Source organism: Hevea brasiliensis, chromosome 7 (assembly GCF_030052815.1).
Source record: "Hevea brasiliensis isolate MT/VB/25A 57/8 chromosome 7, ASM3005281v1, whole genome shotgun sequence".
Taxonomy (NCBI): Eukaryota; Viridiplantae; Streptophyta; class Magnoliopsida; order Malpighiales; family Euphorbiaceae; genus Hevea; species Hevea brasiliensis.
The window spans coordinates 5,330,964-5,349,613 of NC_079499.1; the positions used below are offsets into that span (position 1 = coordinate 5,330,964).

At 32.9% G+C, this 18,650-nt stretch overlaps 3 protein-coding genes across 3 annotated transcripts; 2 read left to right on the top strand and 1 right to left on the bottom strand.

Moving 5' to 3' along the window:
* Positions 1-3,105: 3,105 nt before the first annotated feature.
* On the top strand, positions 3,106-5,568 carry LOC110649082 (pentatricopeptide repeat-containing protein At5g48910). The gene has a single exon (XM_021803494.2). The coding sequence runs from the start codon at positions 3,167-3,169 to the stop codon at positions 5,120-5,122; it is 1,956 nt and encodes a 651-aa protein (XP_021659186.2). The 5' UTR covers positions 3,106-3,166; the 3' UTR covers positions 5,123-5,568.
* Positions 5,569-8,775: 3,207 nt separating this feature from the next.
* Positions 8,776-11,605, top strand: LOC110649090 (putative kinase-like protein TMKL1). The gene is made up of 2 exons (XM_021803502.2): positions 8,776-10,297; positions 10,844-11,605. The coding sequence occupies exons 1-2, from the start codon at positions 8,902-8,904 to the stop codon at positions 11,482-11,484; spliced, it is 2,037 nt and encodes a 678-aa protein (XP_021659194.2). The 5' UTR covers positions 8,776-8,901; the 3' UTR covers positions 11,485-11,605.
* Positions 11,606-12,680: 1,075 nt separating this feature from the next.
* Positions 12,681-18,035, bottom strand: LOC110649091 (probable pectate lyase 20). Its single transcript, XM_021803503.2, has 7 exons — positions 17,806-18,035; positions 17,463-17,519; positions 16,983-17,048; positions 13,857-14,499; positions 13,646-13,749; positions 13,413-13,551; positions 12,681-13,309 (listed from the first exon to the last, which is right to left on the bottom strand). The coding sequence occupies exons 1-7, from the start codon at positions 17,904-17,906 to the stop codon at positions 13,088-13,090; spliced, it is 1,332 nt and encodes a 443-aa protein (XP_021659195.2). The 5' UTR covers positions 17,907-18,035; the 3' UTR covers positions 12,681-13,087.
* Positions 18,036-18,650: the final 615 nt, after the last annotated feature.

Below are 18,650 nucleotides of genomic sequence, written 5' to 3' on the forward strand. Positions count from 1 at the left end.
TTTTAAATAATTATATATCTATCAAAATTAAATTAAATTTTTATTTCTTAAATGATTATTACTTATTTTTATTCAAATATTTTTTTATAAGAATTGAATAATATAATATCTTATATTTTTAATAGAAATCGACATACATATAATAAATGACTAAAAAATATATACTATTTAATTTTAAAATTTTAAAATAAATTAATTAATAAATTATTTCTGTTAAATAACCAATGACTTTTAACTTAATGATATTAGAGTTGTCTATAATACTATAAGATATGAAGTTCAAATCTCAATTAAAATCAATTATTAAAAAAAATTATTATTTTTTAAGTTAAATTAACTTCAGCCTTTTAATATGCTACAAATGATTTACTTTTCTTATTTATTTTTAATTTTAAAATTAATAAATTATTTTAAGTTTACTAATTTATATTAATTTTATTATTTTAATATGTCATTTGATGATTTTTAAAAAAATATTGTTAAATTTAATAGCTTTTATAAATTAATTCTTAATATATATATATATATATATTAAGCAATTACTTGCTTTATTTATTTAACCTTCTTATTTTGACAATGAAATGGCGGGCGGCAGCACTGGGATTTATCGCAAACTGAGAGCACAGTTTGTTGATTGTTGATAATTCTGGCGGAGATTTTAAATCTAATAATTTTGTTTTCCACTTTTTTATTTTTCAAAATAGAGGCAAAGTGAAAGGTCCCACAAATTGATTTTTGGTTTAATAATTAAATTAATTTAAATTATCTAATATATCCTTAATTTTTATTTTTATTTTTTTTACACTTTTAATTTTTTATTTTACCTATTAGACTCTATAATTATTTTTTTACTTTTAATTAATAATTATAATTTTCAACTACTAATAAATAATTAAGTTAAATTACTATTTAATCAGTATTTTAATAAAACCAATTACTTGATCCTGTATCACCATTTAATCTATATATTTTACTTTTATTAACTGTTTAGTCTCTCAATTAATTTTTTTGTTAATCAATATTGATCAACTTACTATTTAATTTCTTTATTTTAGTGAAATTAACTAGTTAGTCCCTATAATTTTAAAAAATATATTAATTAATTCTTATAATTTAACTAAATTAACTATTTACTTCCATAATTATTCTTTATATCTAAACTTCCCTAATCCTCTCTCATTATTTCTTTCTTGATAATTCAAGATTCGGTTGGCATTTGTGATATTAATACGAGGTCGGGACTTGAGTATGAAGGAAGCAATTGGTGAGTTTCAGCTTGGGATGCTACCCTTAATTATGAACCTTTTCGGTGAATCTTTCTAAGTAGGACTTGTATTGAGGCAGAATATAGGTTAGATTGAATCTTACCCTCCTATTGGAGGATATTCCTAATTTATAGAACTAGGGAGCCAATATAAACCGAACACGTGTCAAGTTTCCCACAAGTAAGATTTCTCGATCAATAGCTCTTGTCATAAGGTCAAATCAAGTATCCTTGCTATTTTGACAACCCTGATGTGTTTAGGCAGAGGGAACTAATTGGTTAACGAGTCGGAGTACCGCTTATCTGACTAATTGGGATAGGGCAAGTGTGTATGACGACTTATTAATACAAACGATCTTATTCCTAACTCGTCGAAATTCCAATAGATTAGAAGTAGAGTTTCTTTTCGTTTCTGATATATCTTTTAGATTTGTATCAACATTTGTGATTTCAGTGAATAAGAGTATTGACATGGCGTATATAATCTTAAGATTCCGTCATATTTGTAATCTGACTGCTTCACGGCTTATGAGTTCTTGTATCCAGTGGGTGAAGTAAGAAGTATTCAGACTCTCTGACTTCCTTCAAGCAGAGACCCGAGTCCTTTTATGTCTGCCTTCGGGTCAAATACCTTTTGACCTTTTATGTAATGGGTACGCATGTCATCTGACTAGTTGCTAGCTTGATTATTATTTTTAGTATAACGGTCTATGATTCTTTTAGAACGATTCTCAGGTTTAGGAGTTAGTTCATCGCGTATGACTTTAACTCGATATCTAATTTGTGTGATTATCCTGAGCCCTTAGTGAACTGGGGCTAGGAGAACAGGTCAGAACTGTTAGTGCTTAGGGTATAAGGCTCTCTTCACATGCATACAAGTATTTTTGGTGTGATACAAATAAAGCATAGATATTCTTTACTTCATATGTCTTACACGTGTCACTCATCCTGAGGCTTACTTTGATTATAATATATCATTTCTTATCCTCCCTTATTTCTCCCTCCATATTTCTTTTTCTCTACACTTACATCTTTCTCTTCCTTATTATTTCTTTGTTTTTATCTATCAATAAAAATAGGATAAACTGTCTATACAAAAAAATTAATTAGTTTCCTTAAATTTTTAAATAATCAAGAAAAGTTATTTTCAAGTAGAGAATATATAAAAATGATGTTCAAAGAATTAGAAAGTAAACAAAAAAAATGTAAATTTAAGTTTAATCTCCACATAACAAAATTTTTATTTTTATTTAAGAATATATTTTTTAAAATATATAGATTAACTAATTAACTTTACTAAAATAGAAAGACTAAATAATAGTATTTTTCAAAATATAAATATCAACTAATTAATTTCTATACAATAAATGGACTAATAAAAAATTTAACAGAGAAATTAAATAGTTAAACAAAAGCAAAATATATGAATTAAACAGTATATTTTTTTTAAATATAGGAATTAAATAGTTGATTTTGTTTAAATATAAGAATTAAATAGGAATTTTTTTTATAATTAAATAAATCATAAATTTAACTTATTATAAAGTAAAAAAAATAATAAATAATATATTTAAATATTTTTATCCATATATTTGAAAGTTATATCTATTAATTATAAAAAAAAAGAGATTAAAGGGGGTAATAAGTAAAAATAAAATATGTGTCTATGATTTAATGAGTTAAAATAAAATATAATATTTATATTGAGTTTTTTTTTTAAATGGTCATATGGATAATCTGTGTATTTTGCCTTTTTTTTTCTTAAAAAAATCATTTGAGTTATATATTGACGTGGCATACTTTTATTGGAGTCACGCACAGTTATAACTTGTAACAGAAAGTTAATGGAAATCTCCATCCCAAAACTTCATCCATTGAGTCCTGCAGCTGCAGCCCTAGGCAATGAACTCTACAATGTACGAGACTACCACTGCCACTCGAGCAACTCATCCATCTTCACTCTTCCCACAAATCACAAGATGCAAATCTATCGCACAGCTTAATCAAATTCACGCCCACTTCATCAAAACTGGCCTTGTTCGTGACCCTCTTGCTGCGGCCGAAATTCTCAAATTTCTCTCCCTTTCCAATCACCGTGACGTCAACTACGCGCGTAAGTTTTTTGCTCAAATTCGTGAACCCAATTGCTTCTCTTGGAACACCGTCATCAGAGCTTTTGCTGAAGCTGATGATGATGATAGTCAGAATGATAGCGATTGTTATAAGAACCCATTTGAAGCGTTTTTATATTTTTGCCAAATGTGTAGCGATGGTTTTGTGGAACCCAATAGATTTACCTTCCCTTCTGTGTTAAAAGCCTGTACTAAAACGGCAAGGCTTCAAGAAGGGAAGCAGGTTCATGGGTTTGTTGTCAAATTAGGATTGGATAGTGATGAATTTGTTGCTAGCAATCTTGTTAGGATGTATGTTATGTGTGGACTCATGGAGGATGCCTATGTATTGTTTATGAAGAACGTTTCTGAGTATGATAATCCTAGCAAATTACCTAGAGATAAAAGGACACAAGAGGGTAATGTGGTTTTATGGAATGTGATGATTGATGGCTATGTGAGGTTGGGGGACCTTAAAGCTTCCAGGGAGTTGTTCGATAATATGCCTCAAAGAAGTGTGGTGTCATGGAATGTAATGATATCTGGGTATGCACAAAATGGGCAATTTAAGGAGGCAATAGAGATGTTTCACGATATGCAAATGGGAGATATACCTCCAAATTATGTGACTTTGGTTAGCGTACTTCCTGCAATTTCACGACTAGGTGCGCTTGAACTTGGTAAATGGGTGCATTTATATGCAGAGAAGAATGAAATTGAGATTAATGATGTGCTTGGTTCTGCTTTGATTGATATGTATTCAAAGTGTGGAAACATTGAGAAGGCAGTTCAGTTATTTGAGCGGATACATAATAAAAAGAATGTTATCACTTGGAGTGCTGTAATTGGTGGGCTTGCTATGCACGGTCGGGCAAATGATGCTCTCAAGTATTTTAGGAGGATGCAACAAGCTAGCGTGACACCCAGTGATGTTGTGTATATTGGTCTACTGAGTGCTTGCAGCCATGCTGGTTTAGTCGAAGAGGGTCGTTCAGTATTCAATCATATGTTTAATTTTGCTGGTTTAGAACCTAGGATTGAACATTATGGATGCATGGTTGATCTTCTAGGTCGTGCTGGGCTTTTGGAGGAGGCTGAACAACTTATACTAAACATGCCTATTCAACAGGATGATGTGATATGGAAAGCACTGCTTGGTGCCTGTAAAATGCATGGAAACATTGAGATGGGTGAACGTGTAGCAGGGATTTTGATGGGCTTGTTTCCACGTGATAGTGGATCTTATGTAGCTCTCTCCAATATATTTGCCTCTAGGGGAAATTGGGAAGGAGTTGCAGAGGTCAGGCTAAAAATGAAGGAAATGGATATAAGAAAAGACCCTGGATGTAGTTGGATTGAGGTTGATGGGGTGATTCATGAATTCCTTGTAGAAGATGATTCCCATCCTAGAGCTAAAGAAATCCATTCAATGTTGGAGGAAATTTCAAATAGATTGAGGTCTGTAGGCTATAGGCCAAACACTACACAACTCTTGCTCAACATGGATGAAGAAGACAAAGAAAATGCATTGCATTATCATAGTGAGAGGATTGCCATTGCCTTTGGTTTACTCAGTACAAGCCCCCAAACCCCACTTAGAATCGTTAAGAACCTACGAGTTTGTGAAGATTGTCACTCTTCAATTAAACTAATCTCAGAGATCTATAAACGTAAGATCATTGTAAGGGACCGGAAGCGATTTCACCATTTTGAGAATGGGGCATGTTCTTGTATGGACTATTGGTAGCTCCATGCCTCTTTATTAGTAAGGTTCAACCATGGCAGGAGCGTGAGAATCCTTGTCTCCTGATAAAATTTTGGATTCGCAAAGAACCTAGGATAATGGAATGAAAACAAGCAAAAAACAGTTTCAGCCAGAAAATTTTATGCTTGACTAGTCAATGATTAAGTGCCAAAATCCAAGAGCAGCATACAGAATTGAAGAAGAAAACCAGGAGCAAGTTGGAATTTGCCTGGATTTTACTTTTGGGATAGCTGGGGATGCTTTTCCACCGAAGACTTGTCAACGCTTCTTGACATCTTTTTATCAGGAATGGCTTTTGCAGGTGACAAGATAAGAAACCAATCATAGCATGTTTCCACCATGCCAAACAAAAGTTCCATGGAAGAAGAAAATTCCAGTTGGTATTGTAAGTCTCAGTGAAGGTAATAAATAATTACTTTACAGCTTCAGGTGGACTTGATTTCAAATTTCATGCTGGTGCTCAAGTCTTCTTTAGAAATTTGTTATAAAGGTGTGAATTTCAGGATTCCAGATTACCATGGTCAAAATAAAAATATTATATACACTAGGTATATAAGATAATTAATTTATTAAAACAATCCACTCAGTGAAGTTGAATCCAATATATATTATAATATTTACCCCACTTTCCCATATTAGTTTTCTAGAAATCAATATTTGCCTTGAAGGCTAAAAAAAAGCATTAAAGAGATAGATTTTATTTAAAAAGTATATTTTTGTTTAAAGAATTGAAAAAAAAAATCAAAATACTCAAGTTAAAAAGTAGAAAAAAGTGTATATTATACTAAAATTTTGAGATTAACCGAAAAATGTAATCACTTTAAAAAAATTTTCATAACCAGAAAGAATACCATGATTTTGGATTAAAAATAATTTTATTATGATATCTAGATTTAAGAGATATTTTTTATAAAAATGTCACATAAATATTTTTCTGATTAGTATTTTTATTTATCTTAAAAATTTAAAATTTTTTAAAAATTTTTTATAATCAAAAAATGTAAAATATATTATTTTAAAAAATAATTACTATAAAAATAATAGGATTTTTAATTCTCTTGGCATTAATTTGAAAATGGTAAATAACTAATAATGGAAGAAAGCAACACAAGTGGAAGAAATTTTATATATAAAAAAAATAACAATGATTTAATATTGAAAAGGAAAATTTATAATTTTATTTTTGAATTTTACCTTATATTATACTTTACTTTCTAAATTTTAAAAATTTTAAAAATTTAATTATTTATTTCATAAATTTTATATTATATTACATTTTAGTCCTTATAATTTTAATAAATTGAATAATTTAATTTTTCTGTTCATGAATGAAATTATTACTTTATAAATTAAAATTAAAGGAATTGAATAATTTATTTATCAAAATTTAGAAACTAAAAAGTAATATAGTGTAAAATTTTAAAATTAAATAATTAATTTTATAAAATTTAAAAATTAAAATATAATATATAATAAAATTTAAGAACTGAATTATAAATTTTCCTATTAAAAATAGAGAGGGTTAGGAGAATTAAACCAATGATTCGTTGGGACTGGCGTGAATTAGAAAAGTGAAATGCCAACGACCATTGTGCCATATCCTACCTAAATAGCTATAGCAGCTACAATTTCTTGATAATGAAATTCAACAACTTTCCTAATATTCTTTTCGTATGGAAATGCACTGGCTTTTTCTTCAAAGGGATATCATTGGGGATCCAATAGATATAATTATGCTTGGATTATGTTAAAAATAATATATATATATCCTTCAATTTTTTAAAATTAATAACTTAATTTCTATATATTAGCTCAATCAAACTGAAAGTCTATTCATTCATATTTACAAATGATATATTTTCTTTTTAGTTTGATAAAGTTAAATTATAGAGATTAAATTATTTATTTTTAAAAAATCAAAAAATATATAAATTAATTTAACGTAATTTAAAAATAAAAAAAAATAATTTTAAGAATATTTTGGTCATTTTACAAACATTATAGAAATTTTAATTAAGAAAATTTTAGTTTAATTAAGTAAAATTAATAATTTTTTAAAAAGTGGAATATATATTATATATATTTAAAAAATTAATTTACCCCAATAATATTTCAAGCTGAATTTGTTTGTTTCTCAGCAGACGACTTTCAAAAATTATTACAAAAATCAAGAAAAGAAATCATTTATTCCTAGAAATTATATTTTGGCAAAAACCCATATTCTAAAATCTCCAAAAATAATATTTTATTTTCTTTATTTTATTATAAAATATATATATATATATATATATATATATGAGAATATAGAAATTACTATATCAATACTCACATTCAATTAATTACTGATTGAGAGGTGCCGTATAATAAGCTGTATATCATTAACTTATGGCATGTGTTATTATTAATGTTAACTTTTCTGCTTATGGTTTGTGAAAGCAAAAGTGTTTCAAGAAATTTTGGTGACAAATCATCACTTCTTATTGATATGAGGATTGAAAAATAATTATGTATAAATATTTAAACATCCGTATTTTTTATAATTATATAAATTATGTTAATTATTTTTATATTTTAAAGTAATTATACATTAATTTTCTTTTAATTACATACTTAATCAAGATAAAGACGACAAATAGGGAAGAGGGTTTTTAACTTTGCATATATATATATATATAAACCTATAATTACATAAATTAAGAAAAGAAAAAGGCTTTTTCAACGTGTAATCAATTTAATGGCCCCACTTTACGGAAAAGCTGGGGACATAGATTTACCTTTTTCCTTTCTTCATGAGTTTGCTTTTCTACTCTGACCCACAGGAATCTGGGTCCCACTCCCACCCTTAAATCTCACTCAGCATCTCCCCGGTCCCACCTCAGATTACCGAGTCAAAACCACTGGTCAAAGCTCAGCTTATAGGTGCACGGTTGTTAAGAAAGGAGCACCCAACCTATCGTGGACCTGCCCTGACACTTCATACCTTAAAGGTCCTGGTGGTGCTCATCTCACACACTATGTTTGAATAAATTTTATGAAAGAAAAAAAAATTATTCTTTATTCCTTGTTTTTTATCATTGTATTTAGATGGATAAAAAATAAATAAGAGGAAGTAAAAGTTAACATTAAAAATAAAGGATAAATATATAATTTTTTAAGTATAAGTTTAATTTTTTTCTTCTAATTTTTTATTTTTTCTATAATTTAGAGAAAAATAAATAAAAAATAAATAAAATTTATTTTCTTTTTCTTTATTTTTTCTTTTTTATTTAAATAAAAAAATATCTTTTTAAAATTATTTTTCTCTATTTATTTTTCTTCCTCCTCTTTTCCTATCCCAACACAGTGTCAATGTTTTGCTTAAGAGCGCAAAAGCAAAGAGAAAAAGATTGTAAAAATGGCAAACTCCAGAGGATATTAAATAAATCTTAATTAATATTATCAATATATAATTTATTTATTATATAAATACAATGCAAATTATAGTGTTGCTGTATTTTGAGGTGCACAAATTTTGTAAGGAATCAACCGTTGGATGATCTTGAGGTTGTTTAATGAATTATCTTGGAGAAATCAGATGGCTTGTGATGAATTGAAGTAGAAATATATATGAAGTTAAAATATGAAATAATGAACTCACAGTCAACACAGTCAGAGTTTTCCCAAAAAGTGAACCCTTAACTTTGAACTCCACAGAGGCCACATTGTCGAGTATAACCTCTCCTCTGTCTGTGTCTCTCTCTCTGTACGCTGCTGCTTCATCGATGGCGTTTTTGAAACTTTACTCTCTTTACATTTTCTTTATCTTCTTGGCCTTATCTTTCACTGTTTCACTCACTGAGTCCTTGCCTTCTTCATCTTCTGGTGATGTTGGACTTCTGCTGGGAAAGATCAAAGGTTCACTGCAAGGTAACGCTGAAAATCTTTTACTCTCCTCATGGAACTCCTCTGTTCCTCTTTGCCAATGGAGAGGCCTCAAATGGGTCTTCTCCAATGGTTCCCCTCTCTCTTGCAGTGATCTTTCTGTACCAGAATGGACCAATCTTTCACTCTACAAAGACCCATCTTTACACCTGCTTTCTCTCCAGCTCCCATCTGCTAATCTCACTGGTTCACTCCCTAGAGAGCTTGGTGAGTTCTCTATGCTTCAAAGTTTATATCTTAACATTAACTCTTTGAGTGGAACCATCCCTCTTGAGCTTGGTTACAGCTCTTCGCTATTTGATATTGATTTGAGTGACAATATGTTTAGTGGGGTTTTAGCTCCATCCATCTGGAATCTATGCGATAGATTAGTTTCACTTAAGCTTCATGGTGATTCACTATCCGGGTCTCTCCCTGAACCTGCATTGCCCAACTCTACTTGCGAGAAACTGCAGTTTCTTGACTTGGGTAGCAACAAGTTTTCTGGCAATTTCCCTGAATTTTTGAATCGCTTTCCAGGGCTCAAGGAGCTCGATCTCTCTAATAACATGTTTTCGGGTTCTATTCCTCAGAGTTTAACTGCGTTAAACCTTGAAAAATTGAATCTTTCACACAATAACTTTAGTGGGATGTTGCCTGTTTTTGGTGAATCAAAGTTTGGTGTGGAGGTTTTTGAAGGGAACGATCCTAGTCTTTGTGGGTTACCATTAAGAAGTTGTAGCGGAACTTCAAGATTGAGCTCAGGTGCAATTGCTGGCATTGTGATTGGATTAATGACTGGAGTCGTAGTTTTGGCCTCATTATTACTTGGCTATATGCAAAACAAGAAGAGGAAAGGTAGGGAAGAGAGTGAAGATGAATCAGACGAAGGAGAAGATGATGAAAATGGTGGCACTGGTGGTGGTGGCAGCGGCGAAGGAAAACTAATTTTGTTTCAAGGCGGCGAGCATTTGACATTAGAGGTCGTTTTGAATGCGACAGGACAGGTAACAGAGAAGACTAATTATGGGACTGTTTATAAGGCAAAGCTTGCTGATGGAAGTACAATTGCTTTGAGGTTGTTGAGGGAAGGTAGTTGCAAGGATAGGGGTTCATGCTTACCAGTGATAAAGCAACTGGGAAAGATTAGACATGAGAATTTGATTCCTTTGAGAGCTTTCTACCATGGGAAAAGAGGGGAGAAGCTGCTCATATATGACTATCTTCCAAATAGAAACCTCTATGATCTTTTACATGGTATGCTCATTTTTGCCTTACCTATTCATGTTGTTTATTTGCCATTGTCATATACATGCTGAAATCATCCTAACTATCTCTGGCAAACATGGAATTCATTGTAGATTATGGAGTCTTCTCACTGTTATAGTCCTAAGGACCTTGAATTTTAAGACAATATCTATTTTAATTCAAACACTTAATTTTGGCTGTTCTTCAAATATTGCTTCAGATTGTGATTGAACGTTCTCTACGAACAAATTGTAACACTTCCTCGGTAGTTGGACCCCTCAGTTCAACCTTGATTTTGGAATGACAGAGCTTCTGCAATCCATGCCTTAGATTTCTAAAATTCTAAACAAACAAGAAAATTTGTTTCCTTGCAGGCTTGAGCAGTGGTTCAATTGCTAGCTATGATGTTTCTATGCTAGATAGTGTTATAAGCAAGTTATTGCAATTGACATATAAACCATGAAACTTGTTATTCTTCTATATATTTGATGTTTTGAGATTTTAGAAATCAGGTACTTATTCTTTAATATTCTTTAATTAACTGGTTAATTGAAGAAACTAAAGCTGGAAAACCAGTGTTGAACTGGGCAAGGCGGCACAAGATTGCATTGGGTATAGCCAGGGGACTAGCATATCTTCATACAGGCCTTGAGACACCCATTACCCATGGAAATGTGAGATCCAAAAATGTGCTTGTGGATGAATTTTTTGTTGCCAGGCTTACTGAATTTGGGCTTGACAAGCTAATGGTCCCTGCCGTGGCTGATGAAATAGTGGCACTTGCAAAATCTGATGGTTACAAGGCACCAGAGCTTCAGAGGATGAAGAAATGCAATTCCAGAACAGATGTATATGCATTCGGAATACTTTTACTGGAGATTTTGATTGGCAAAAAGCCTGGGAAAAATGGGAGAAATTGTGATTTCGTGGACTTGCCTTCAATGGTAAAAGTGGCAGTTTTGGAGGAAACAACAATGGAAATTTTTGATGTGGAGCTTTTGAAAGGAATAAGGAGTCCAATGGAAGAAGGATTAGTTCAGGCACTGAAACTCGCAATGGGATGTTGCGCTCCAGTGCCTTCGGTTAGACCCACCATGGATGAAGTTGTGAAGCAATTGGAAGAGAACAGACCAAGAAACAGGTCTGCTTTGTACAGTCCTACTGAAACAAGAAGCGAAATCGGTACCCCTTTCTAATTAAGCTTTCTTTCAATATAAATTAGCTCTTTATCAATTATTAACTGGGGCAGTGATAGTTGATGATTGTAATGTTACTTTCTTATATTTGTTTATGAGAGAATTTGTTTCTTAGTCTCTATATGTCTAGTGCATAAGGATGGAAAAAAAATTAAGAAAAACAAAAACATTGATGAATGCAATGCAATAAATATAAGTGGATTAATGGGCTGAAATACTAAGCCTATAAGACTGGGCTGCAGTGATTAAGGACTGGCCCTTTCTCCACCTTATTATCCTAATCTAATCTCTAAAACGTGATCCAAATAATTAAGGCTGTGTTTTGGGAAAATTTTCATTCTGATTTGCACTTAGTATTTTAAGAGTGCTTTGTACTTTGTGCAATATAAGGTCTCTAATTGGACTGGTAAGGGCAAAGGAATTTATGGAAAGAATGATTTTGAAGTACAGAAAGTATGAAGACAGTCCAGATGGCCTGGGGAAATGGGAATTTTCAACTAACCGGTGGTGCGTAAAGAACTGGAATAGCATCTGCCTTTACATCAATACGGACTCTGCACATGTCTGCAAACACACATGCCATTAAATTCCAGAACAAAAATATTCCTTGCTTCTCTGGGAACTCTATCTTTCAACTTATTTTCATAACGTGAGATTATGGGTCTTGTGCGCTAAGAAGCCTTTTGGTGTTCTATGATAAGAAATAGAAGAATCCAAATTGCAAAGCAGCCAACTTGCTAATCATCTAAACCAAGTCTGGCTATACTCATAATTTTATTTTATTTTTCGGTTATGAGGGATGAAGATGAAGTGTGCTATGCCATTTCTTAATCCACATGGAATTCTGAGGTGATACGTATCCAAAGGCTCAGAGAGTCGTACCTTGTAACATGATCTGCAAGACTGCAACTCACAGGTTGGCAAGAAAATGCCACTGTTTTGTAGGTGAAGAATGCATCACATGCCTTTGGTGTCCCCACTTCACATGCAAGCAATGAGGAATTGTCAATAACCAAAACGTTAATTATGCATGCTCTAGGTAATTATAAGTGTTTTTGTTTAGAATTGTAGGTGGAAGTGAAAAAGGTAAAGGCATCATTGCATTATGTATGCTATCATGTGAAATAAGGTGGGTGTCCATTAATTATAAAGGAGATGAGAAGGACTAACCCATAATTAATTAAGAGGCAAAATGATTAAAGCTAAGAACATTTGGAGCTAAACATTATCTTTTTGATATGAAATTTTTGCATTACTCGGAATTGAGAATTCGTAAATTATAGTACAGATGAGCAAATGGACAAATTGCCTCTATGAGGAACAGAAAGTTGAACAAAATGATGAAGATGGTGAGCAACACTACGGCATCTAAAGCAGGCCGAGGTCGGTAATGGTGACAAGTGGATTATTTTCTGTATCTGTGTGACATCACTATGGCACCTGTAATATAATGTACACTTGCCAAATATTTGGTTGAGTGGGACAAATACAGAGGAAGAGGAGGAAGATGAAACAGAGAATGGCTGCAAACTTTATGGATAAGGGAAGAGAACTTTTGATTTTTTTTTTTTCCCTCCTTATGCTGGGAACTTGGGATTGAGAATTAACATTGGCGACCCCTGCGGCAGGAAAGTGCACCAGCACTTGAAGTAATGGCGCCAACCATGGAAGAGGACTTGGCCCCTAAGCTTGAAGCCCGGGCATAGCTGGCTGAAGCTCCAGCCCCTGATGAGGTGAAGTAGGCTCCATTTAGCATGAGATCTCCCTCTGATCTCCAATTCCAGTTTGTCCATACATTATTTGCTGTGTCCACCCTCTTCGTCACCTGACAATAAAAAAGTCCTTTTCAATCTTGTTATAATTTTGCCATCATATCATCCCCATTATCAGAGGCAAATCATATTTCTAGAGGATTTTAATTTGATTACCTCTTTAGCAAAAGCATTGTCAGGGGCAAGATATCTGTTTCCTTGGCTATTAATTGTAGGTTGGGCACTTCCACCAATGGCATACATTTCCCAGTGTGTATAGTCATTATTCACCACATGGAAATACCCATGCCTACACCTGTAAGGTTAATGAATTGGCCTAGTCAGACTTGAATTATCTTATAATAATTCATAATGAAAATACCAAAAAAGGGATACCATTATATCTTTACCTTGGCATTCTCTGGATAAGACCCTCACCAAAGTGGTTGTAGGCAATTGTTACTTGCATCTGCTTATCTCTTGTGTAGGAGTCACTGTGACCCAATAACATAACCTGTCCATTGCTTAAGCAGAAACCTTTAGTACTTGTACATACTGTAAATAGCACAAATAAATCACACTCATTAAGCAAAAATTGATGCCAAGGGAAATATTGTTGACCTCATTGTGGTGGGTGAAGTAATTGTTCGAAATGGTAATGGCGGTTGATCCCATTATAGCATCAATAAGCCCATCTGCGCAATTCGATAGAGAATTGTGATCAATCCAAATATGACTAGACCCAAAAATGGAAATCCCATCTCCATCAGCCATCGTCCTCCATCCATAATGAGTAGGAGAGCTACGAACCATGGCATTGCCAGTAGGCTTGCAATCATGGATATGGAGACCATGAATAATGACATTTGTGATAAATTGGATAGTAATGCAAGCTCCATTGGCAATGTGGACGTTAACCCCACGGGCATCAATAGTCTTGAAACTGTTCATAATAAGCTCCTGCTTAAGAGTGATCACCATGTCCCTCTTGAACACAATCCACAAAGGTCTTTCTTGAATAACAGCGTGGCGGAGAGTGCCAGGTTTTGGATTAACAGGGTCATCATCTCGAGGGTCGGTCACGACATAGTATCTGCCGTCGCGACCACCAATGGCATTGCGTCCAAAACCAATCCCACAGTCAGCAAGACGTTTCCTGTTTCGCTGCCAATTGGGGTCGCATCTCCAACAATCATCAATTGGGTTGCCCGTCACACAGGAGAAGAATCCTAAATTCCTTCTTGTTGTGCTGTTGCGTATGCTCCTGGTAAAATCAGAAACCCAAAAACATGTGATATTGTTATCACAATTATTGTGATAAAATTAGTCATTTGCAGATTAAAGCGTGATGTCCCACATCAAGATGTAGGCCACGTGACATACTGTGGAAGATGCACACGGGTAGATGTGTACATTCCATACTGAAAATTATATTTCTTTTCCTACTACATTTCTACTGCAATAAATAAATGAAATTGTTTAATAAATAAATGAAAGTGTGGAATATAGGATGGCAACATCCTCATCTCTATCGAAATGATTCAAATAATATATAAATGGGTTTGAAAAGGATTTGAATTTTAAAAATTAATGCTCTTATATTAAATTTATATTTTATATATGGAATACTCATATTATTTAAATATATTTATATAAATAATTAATTAAATATAAATATATATTTTATAATAATATTTAGTAAATTTTTATATATTATATTTTAAATAAACAAAATTTAAATTCTTTAGAATTATTAAATTTTAAAATATAAATTATCAATAAAAAAATATATTTTTTAAAATATATTTTGGATATAATATTAATTAAAATATTTAAATTGAAACAAGTTCGGTTATTATTTAATTAATAATAATTAGAGGAATTTAGATACTACAAGAATAACAATAATAATGTACTATGACTTCTGCAGATATAACATTGCCATCTCTAGGTGGAAAACTAATTCCCGTCTAGTACTATGCATGTCAGTGAACGATAAAAATTAAAGGAGAAAGAGGAGAGGAGGGAGGTTCAATAAATGAGTTCACGATGGCGGGCATGTCGATTAACTTGGTTCTTTCAATAGAGAAGTGCTAGATCGGAAAGAATTCTGATTAAAGTCTTATAAATCCAGATCTGGTATTCGTGGTTTGCAGCTGATGCCTTGACAGGACAGGCTGGAGAAGGGGGGCAAGAATTAAGTTCTCTACCCCACATAGTTGGGGTAAAAAACGGCGATGTATGAAATTATCAAAGTTTCAATTGAATTTAGAAAACAATTTGGGAAATTAAGGAGTCTAATCGATGGTAGAACTTAATACCAAAGAGTATCATGTCTAATCGAATAAGAAAGATTGACACAATCAGAAATGGATTGCCTATGTTAATAATACAATCCGGTAAACAAGAAAGGCAGCGTGCATGGCATATTCTCTGATATGTTCAAACAAAAATATGAACCAACATAGAAAGTAGCGAGCTTCAATGTCCGGTGAGACGATAGCTTTAAAAAAGCAATTAAAAAGAGCATTACGTTATTTTGGAAAACAAAATGCGAAGTCACACACACGTCGATCGATTGGGAATGACAAGTAAAACTAATGTACCTGCGAATTAGATTTGGATAGGGGAAAGAAAAAGACAAGAAATAAATTAAGGGCGTGATGCGCGGATCTCACGACATGGGCATGTGCGTAGGCTGGCGGAAGAATTAAAAGGTAGAGACACTGCAACAGTAGAGAACAAGGTTGAATCCTTCGAATTATTAATTAAAGACTTGGATGGACAATAATTAATATATAGGATCTTTACTTACCATTAATTGGAGATGCATGTAGCCATACCCACCTAGGGAATATGTATGTTAACCATGGTCGTCAAAACGTCAAAACCCATTGGATTTTACCATTCTAAATAGTTTTTTTTTTTGTTTTGATAAAATATGGAGGAGGAGCTATTCTTTTGAAAGAGGATTGGCATAGGCGTCTATTCTCCTGTTATCTAACATGTACTGTTGAACAAATCCATTTGGAAGTAAAATTTGTCTCTATGTTAAGAACTGAATCTACAATGTGACCTAAAATAGGCCATCTAGTCTATACAGGCCCCCAGTTTGGCTAGAAGAACACTATCATGGATGGAATTTAACTTTTTACACGGGAAAAAACTCAATCTAGCCCCATTTTTCTTTTGATTCCTTTTGACTGAGGTTTTTGAGTGAAATTTCCATATCAAAGCGGAGCAGAAAGGGAAGAGGATACTGAATTTGAAAAAATGGGTTTTAGGCCAATCAAGCTTTCTCATATTAATCTCTTCCTACTGGCTTTTAAATTTAAATTTCACAATTTTGAAAAAAAAAAAATTAAATTTCACGATTTACCAAGTATAAATAAATATAAAATATAAAAGAAAGAATTATATTTTTTAATACTTCGGAAATTTTTAAAAAAGTTAATATTTATAAGATATAAATCTTTCCATCACTAGCTGACTCGGTAAAAAACAAAAAAAAAAATATCATTATCATTATTATATAATTTTAAGGCTTCTTAATCCCTCACAGGAGAAAAAGCAAGTAGTTAATTTTTCTTTTTTAATTTTTCAATTTAAGGAATTAAATAATAAAAGTCATGTGAACTCTCTTTTTTTCAAACAATTAATGTATAGAGGAGATAATATTAAAAACATTTGACGTGCAATAAAATCATAACCAACAGAAAAAATAAGAAAAGTAAAAGAAAAACTCACTCAACAACCGTAGAAGCAATCTCTTCCGGATTCTCAACAGCATGCTCATTCCATGCATCACCTGACCTGAACAATTTAAAAGGAAGTAAATAAATAATTAAAAAAAATTCTATCAAAAGCTTTGTTCTTATTAAATGACTTAATTAACCTTAAAATTTTATAATCTGCAATTTGCCCTAGCTCCTAGGATCTACGAGGGAAAGAAGTCTTAACTCTTAAGGACATTTTCGTACATAGAAAATTCTAACGTAGTCAACCTCACAGAGTCACAGTTAAGTGAGAATTGGGAACAGAGCAACGGACTCTAAGAAACTAATGTAAAAGAACTAACGATTCGGGTCTTTCTTTAATCCCGATCTCAGTGGCTTAAAATGTCCGGATAGATAATTCCGACTGGAATTGACCAAACGGATCGGGTTTCACTGTTCTCCAATTTTACAATGAGGATCCATTTGGAAGCTTGACTGTCATGTAACTCACCCGTCCTTCGCCATTGATGAGTTTTTGGAGCTCTGCAACAGCTGTTTTTCCTCCAACCTGAGAAAAGAAACGCCAATGCAACCAAATCCACGTTATAAGAATACAGCATTCCTGAAGTATTTATGTAAATGCAGTATATAATGCGTAAAATGGAGCTTTTCAGAAAGAAAACTGTGATAGAAAATGTGCGAATTGCGGACGGAAGCGATAGACGGATACACAAAAATTGAAGAGAATTCTATCATGAAAAGGTCAAAACACTACTTCTCAGACTCAAAAGAGAAACTCTGTTTCTCAATGAGAACACTACGCTGTACAGAGGACATGATTGCTTAAAATGTACCTCGATTTCAGCTGGCTCTTCTCCGTTGATGCCTTCACTCTAACGAACAGGACAATAATCATCAATGTGCATATACAAAAACATCTCAGCGAAACCGCCATTGTTGCTTGAAATCTCTCTCTCTCTCTGTTTGGTATTCTTCCTTTTTTCTCTCTCTATTATCAGAGTAAATTGCTCTGTTAGTTTCCCTGTCTAAGAATCAGGAAAGACAATGAATGATATGAGTCAAAGAAGAGCTCTCTAAGCAGCCTTTTTATAGCCAAAACCAGGCACAGGCCTAACTCTTGCCTAACTTCGTTTAACTCTTTCTTTTAACCCAGGTTAAGTCAATTAACCTCAACACTAACCATATTTAACCACCTCACCACCTTTCTAACCGCCACTAACTGACTCTCTCTCTCTCTCTCTCTCTCCAAAGAGCTATTCCCTCCGTTTAAGCTTTAACTCTCTCACGTCTCATGTGTGTCGGTAACTCACGTGCCTGACCATCTCGCATCTGACAGCTTACCTAAACCATTCCCTGCTCCGCTCGTCTTCCATCCCCAGACCACCGCGGCCATGTCAGCCTGTTTATTTTGGGAGGAGTATCCGTACTCGCAATTGACGGTGAAACTAATGCTCGCTGTTTCTATTTGCCACGTAGCCACGCGGCGATGCAATTGAAAATTACGGTCAGTGCACGATTTGTCTGAATTATAAAATGTACGTCATTGACAGGTGCCCTTCTAATAAGTACGGTGAAACGATTGTCTAATCTCCAAGGTCACCGGTTTTTTGGGTAATTGCTCTTGCGCATCTAGGATCAAAAGGGTCTCAATCAGAAAAATCAGGGTTGAAGGTGGGAA

Bases quoted from the DNA above. Each gene is read 5' to 3' on its own strand.
- LOC110649082 (XM_021803494.2), top strand. From the start codon at position 3,167: ATGAACTCTACAATGTACGAGACTACCACTGCCACTCGAGCAACTCAT.
- LOC110649090 (XM_021803502.2), top strand. From the start codon at position 8,902: ATGGCGTTTTTGAAACTTTACTCTCTTTACATTTTCTTTATCTTCTTG. The intron at 10,298-10,843 runs GTATGCTCATTT...GGTTAATTGAAG, and splicing joins CCTCTATGATCTTTTACATG to AAACTAAAGCTGGAAAACCA.
- LOC110649091 (XM_021803503.2), bottom strand. From the start codon at position 17,906: ATGGCGGTTTCGCTGAGATGTTTTTGTATATGCACATTGATGATTATT. The intron at 17,049-17,462 runs GTGAGTTACATG...TAAATTGTTCAG, and splicing joins TCATCAATGGCGAAGGACGG to GTCAGGTGATGCATGGAATG. The intron at 13,310-13,412 runs GTAATCAAATTA...TTTTATTGTCAG, and splicing joins ACAATGCTTTTGCTAAAGAG to GTGACGAAGAGGGTGGACAC.